Raw genomic sequence first — 4,522 nt, 5'->3', positions numbered from 1 at the left:
TAAGAATATTTTAAATAGTGCTGTTTATATTTTTGTATCACTCAGTGTTTTTAATTTTTCTATTTTAAATGATTTATTACACACTCTTCACATTTTTTTTTCAATTTTAATTTATTTGTCAATTTTATTTATATATTTATACACAAATATTTTAATAAACTAAATGAATTTTTGCACAGATTATGTATTTGTATCTTTATTATATTATATTATATTATATTATATTATATTATATTATATTATATTACATTATATTATATTATATTATCCTCTTCAGCGTGTGTATATATAAGACCAGAAAAAAGGTGAGTTAACTGAGTGTGATGTACTCACTAGAGTATTTTAAAAGGACAGTTGTTTGAGATTAGTGTGACTGAACACAAAAAGGTTATTTTCAAACAAAAAGTATTTTCAGAAAAGAAATGATTCAACTCTTGTTGGTGATGGAAAGACATGAATTCATAAATAAATGCATATTGAACCAACAGTGCAGAGTAATTCAGAAAGCATAACAGTGAGTATAGGTATACTGATGAAGTCAGAGGTGTGTCTTAAGAGTAGAGAGGGGAGAAAGTGTTTGCTCGAATGAAGGGTCAATATGAAAATGAACACAATGGTAATAATATTTGGCATGGTTGCATGTACTGAATTTCTGCTTGTTTATGAATCACCTTTTGTGTCGACGCAGAAAAAAAAGAGACAAGTCATGGCTTTTAAACACAAATAAGAGTCTAACAGATGGAGGAGTTGTAATAATTGTAATGATGTAAATAGACGGATGGGTGGACGACTTCATTTTTGTAAACCAATGTTTAATGGCGTGCAGATCTACATAGCCTGCAGGTGCAGTTGTGGGTTGACACAAGCAAGGAGAATGAAGTGCGTTCAGTGCAGGTTTAAGATGGGTTTTTTTTTTTTTTTTTTTAAAGAATTAAGTTTATTTGAGTAAGCGGAGTAAACGAAAAGCGTGCCTGGATTTGACTGTACTCATCGCACCAGACTGTTTTGTCTTATTCTTTTGAAATACAAGTATTATCACCCGACAAGCGATAATCCGATGGTTAAGTTGCTTAACCCTATTCATAGCCTCATTGCCACAGTCTGACAGCGACGTGAGCGGTAAAACCTTGAGCAGTAATCCGACGACCAGAATCAAACCTAAGGAAGGCAGCGACCTGATCTTGAGGTCATCCAGTCCAGCGCCATTGTCCAGAGATGTGGGGAGAAGTTCGATCATCAGCTCTTGCCAATTATGGTGCTATCGCCACGGTGATAGCAATGTGTAAGTAAGGCTCCTTTTCCCTTTGTATTCGCATTGATTTCTGTCGCTTTTGTAGCGTCGTTTTCCGTGCACCCCGCTTTTTTAAGGCTAAGGAAGCCACATAAAACGAGAAAATGTAAAGTTAATTTCGAATGTAAAGTGTGTTATATTGAAGGCTATTGTATTTTTTCATTTAATCAGTTCATATGATAAAACAGATATCTGTTATTGCATACACACATAACGTTTACTGTCTCTTTGTTCGCTATAACACACAACGCGGACGATGTATTACGTGCTTTTCTGATATGCACAAGTGAAACAATTTACCACAATACCCTCCTTCTTAAAAAGAGTTACATTTATTATCATTTACCTCATTAATCATATATAACCAGTTAATCATTCACGTATGTAAATGTTTGTGCATGAATGTGTACTGTTTTACATAAAATATAATACAGAATCTCCTGAGTCATGTACACACACGCACACGTTTGTACAGCCAAGTTGCACCACGTCCCCCGTGTTTGCTCCCTTGCAGGCTGTTTTCTTGCTCGAAAGTGGATAGCCGGTGGCAAATGTTACAGTAAGGTTCGTCTGGATGGAAAGACAGTGGTAATTACTGGTGCTAATACTGGTATTGGAAAAGAGACGGCACGTGACATGGCTCGTAGAGGTATGGTTCCTTGTGTGTGGTATTCATTGGGTGAGCCTCTTGCTGAAACTTTATCGTTGAAGTGTGTGATGTGTTACAGGGGCTCGGGTTGTGATGGCGTGCAGGGACTTGACGCGGGCAGAGACGGCAGCCGAACAGATACGCCGTTCGACCGGAAATGGAAACGTTGTCATTAGGCATCTAAATTTGGCTTCTCTATATTCCGTCCGTGAATTTGCCAAAGAGTTTTTGGCCACAGAGGAGCGACTTGACATCCTTATTAACAATGCAGGTAGGTCGAGGACTGTCACCGACACAAGCGCCGTCGCTCGTTGTAAGAAAAGGAATTTAAATGTGCATTTGGTCGAAGAGAGGATTAAACTTCCTGTGCTTTTTTGTTCTCTGAGTGAGTTTTGTTTCCGAACGAAGCAGTAACGCTATGAGAAGAGAGAGACCCTGAAGAAGTCTTGTCCCCATTAGGTGTCATGATGTGCCCAAAATGGATCACGGAGGATGGTTTGGAAACACAGCTGGCTGTCAATCATTTGGGACACTTTCTTCTGACAAATCTCCTCTTGGGCATTCTCGTGAAATCAGCCCCAAGTCGGGTGGTGAATGTGTCCAGCATTGCCCACGTTGGAGGTAACCCTCTATAAACTACTGATCAGCAGGAGAAAGTCACAAAGCTGTTTTCTGTGTATGTTACAGAAAACATTATGAGTTTTAATTGTGGAGAAACACTCCTCGGATTCATCATTTTATGTTTGTAGGTTCCGTTCAAATCAGACATTAAAACATGACTCTGATTGGATCTGGTGTGAGACCTAATCTTCCGGACTAGTGTAAACACCTAAAAGTCACATTTAAATTGGATTGAGATCATATCCGTAAAACCAGCACCAGAGGTGGACATGGAGACATTGTCTATCTCAGACAAGTGATCAAAACAAGTTCAAGTTCTCCTCCTGCCAAGTATTGCTCTGTGTAGCCGCAGGTAGTCAGCTAATGTTTCACACAGTTTGGGGAACACTCAGCAAAACAAAAATCAATAAAAGTAAACCTCACTGTACATTTGAGTGTCTGTCTCAGTAGCTATTGAAATTTGGCCATTTATAAAGGCAACAGGATGATTGGCCTGTCATAGCTGTTTGGATCCAGATTACAGCGTCTAACTCCTGGTGTAAACGAGGCCTTTTAAACTTTTATTAAAACGTATTTAAGCAACTATCACACAGATACTCTGATATGGTTAAGTGTTTGTTAAATTATACTCTCTCTGCTGGTGTCTTACAGGCAAGATTGATTTTGACGATCTGTTTTTTGATGAAAGACCATACAGCGCACTAGTCAGCTACAGACAGAGCAAGCTGGCCAACGTTCTGTTCTCCAGAGAGCTCGCCAGGAGGATGAAAGGTACCGAGTTCTTTGCTGCTCTTGAAACAACTGATTCAAACTTTCACTTTTCTGTTTTATATCAAAATCTCCTTTGTGTATCAAACTGGAGACCTACTGAGTTTTTTAAAAAAATCTATTAATGGCCGCGTTGTGAGTAATGGACACAATTCACGTTTATTCTGTACAATGTGATATTTTCAATATTGTAAATAGGAAGTCGTGACCAGTGATAAGTGGCTTTAAATTTGATTGTGCAGGTAAAGGAGTCACGTCCTATAGCCTCCACCCGGGGGTCATACGCACGGAGCTCAGTAGACATGTGGAGTCATCATACCCATTTCTTAAAATGTTACTGTCTCTACCCTCCTTTCTGTTAATGAAGACCCCATGGGAGGGGTCTCAGACTACCATCTACTGCGCGGTGACCGAGGGTCTTGAGAGCAAGTCAGGATGCTATTTCAGGTAACACGGCAAGGGCTGTGATCATATGCACAAGACAATGCAGTATGTGTCTGATAAGTTACATTAAGAAATTTATTTTGATATGGTAATATTGTGTTACATCATTAAACTGTGGTGTAATTGTGTGCATATGGTGTGTGTGTGTCTGTATGTGTGTGTCTGTATGTGTGTTTGTCTGTGTGTGTATGTACCACAGTGACTGTGCTGAGAAGCAGGCAGCTCCTGAGGGCAGAGATGATGAGGCAGCCAGGAGGCTGTGGGAGGAGAGTGCTCGTCTAGTTGGGCTCACAGAGAAGAAATGAAGTGTTCTTGGCCTTAGTCTGCTGTTTCTCCTTCTCTCTCTCTCTCTCTCTCTCTCTCGCTCTCTCTCTCTCTCTTCGCTCTGAGCTCTGCAATTCCTTGTGGTCTTGCTTCTCACCCTAACTCTGACTGCGTGTGCCATAACAGACCGGGCGGGAGGGAGAAAGATTCTGCCTCCTGGAGCGTTGTCATGGGAATTGTGATGTCACCCCGACAACTGAGGCTACGTGCAAACGTTCTTGCCCAAACTGAGAAAATGTGTTGTGAAAATTGGGCATAAGTGAAGACTGCTGGAAACTATTAGGATGACACAGAGTTGTCGCTTCCCCTCCACTTGTAAACAAATAAAACGTACTCTGTTCATGATGCAGGGGAGAATTTTCTCATTTTCTCCAAATTAAAATCTTATGTACTTTTGTCATGCTACATTAAACTTTAATCTAAAA

The 4,522-nt window shown here is 39.9% G+C and overlaps 1 protein-coding gene across 1 annotated transcript; it reads left to right on the top strand.

The window, feature by feature from the left end:
• The first annotated feature begins 1,215 nt into the window (after positions 1-1,215).
• Positions 1,216-4,078, top strand: LOC115821487 (retinol dehydrogenase 12). Its single transcript, XM_030785309.1, has 7 exons — positions 1,216-1,282; positions 1,767-1,940; positions 2,020-2,211; positions 2,400-2,561; positions 3,213-3,332; positions 3,572-3,776; positions 3,973-4,078. Exons 1-7 carry the CDS (start codon positions 1,216-1,218, stop codon positions 4,076-4,078), a joined length of 1,026 nt encoding a protein of 341 aa, XP_030641169.1.
• Positions 4,079-4,522: the final 444 nt, after the last annotated feature.

This window comes from Chanos chanos, chromosome 9 (genome assembly GCF_902362185.1).
Source record: "Chanos chanos chromosome 9, fChaCha1.1, whole genome shotgun sequence".
NCBI classification, from domain to species: Eukaryota; Metazoa; Chordata; class Actinopteri; order Gonorynchiformes; family Chanidae; genus Chanos; species Chanos chanos.
Note: the sequence above shows the minus strand (reverse complement) of the source record. Positions and strands in the feature narration are given on the sequence as shown.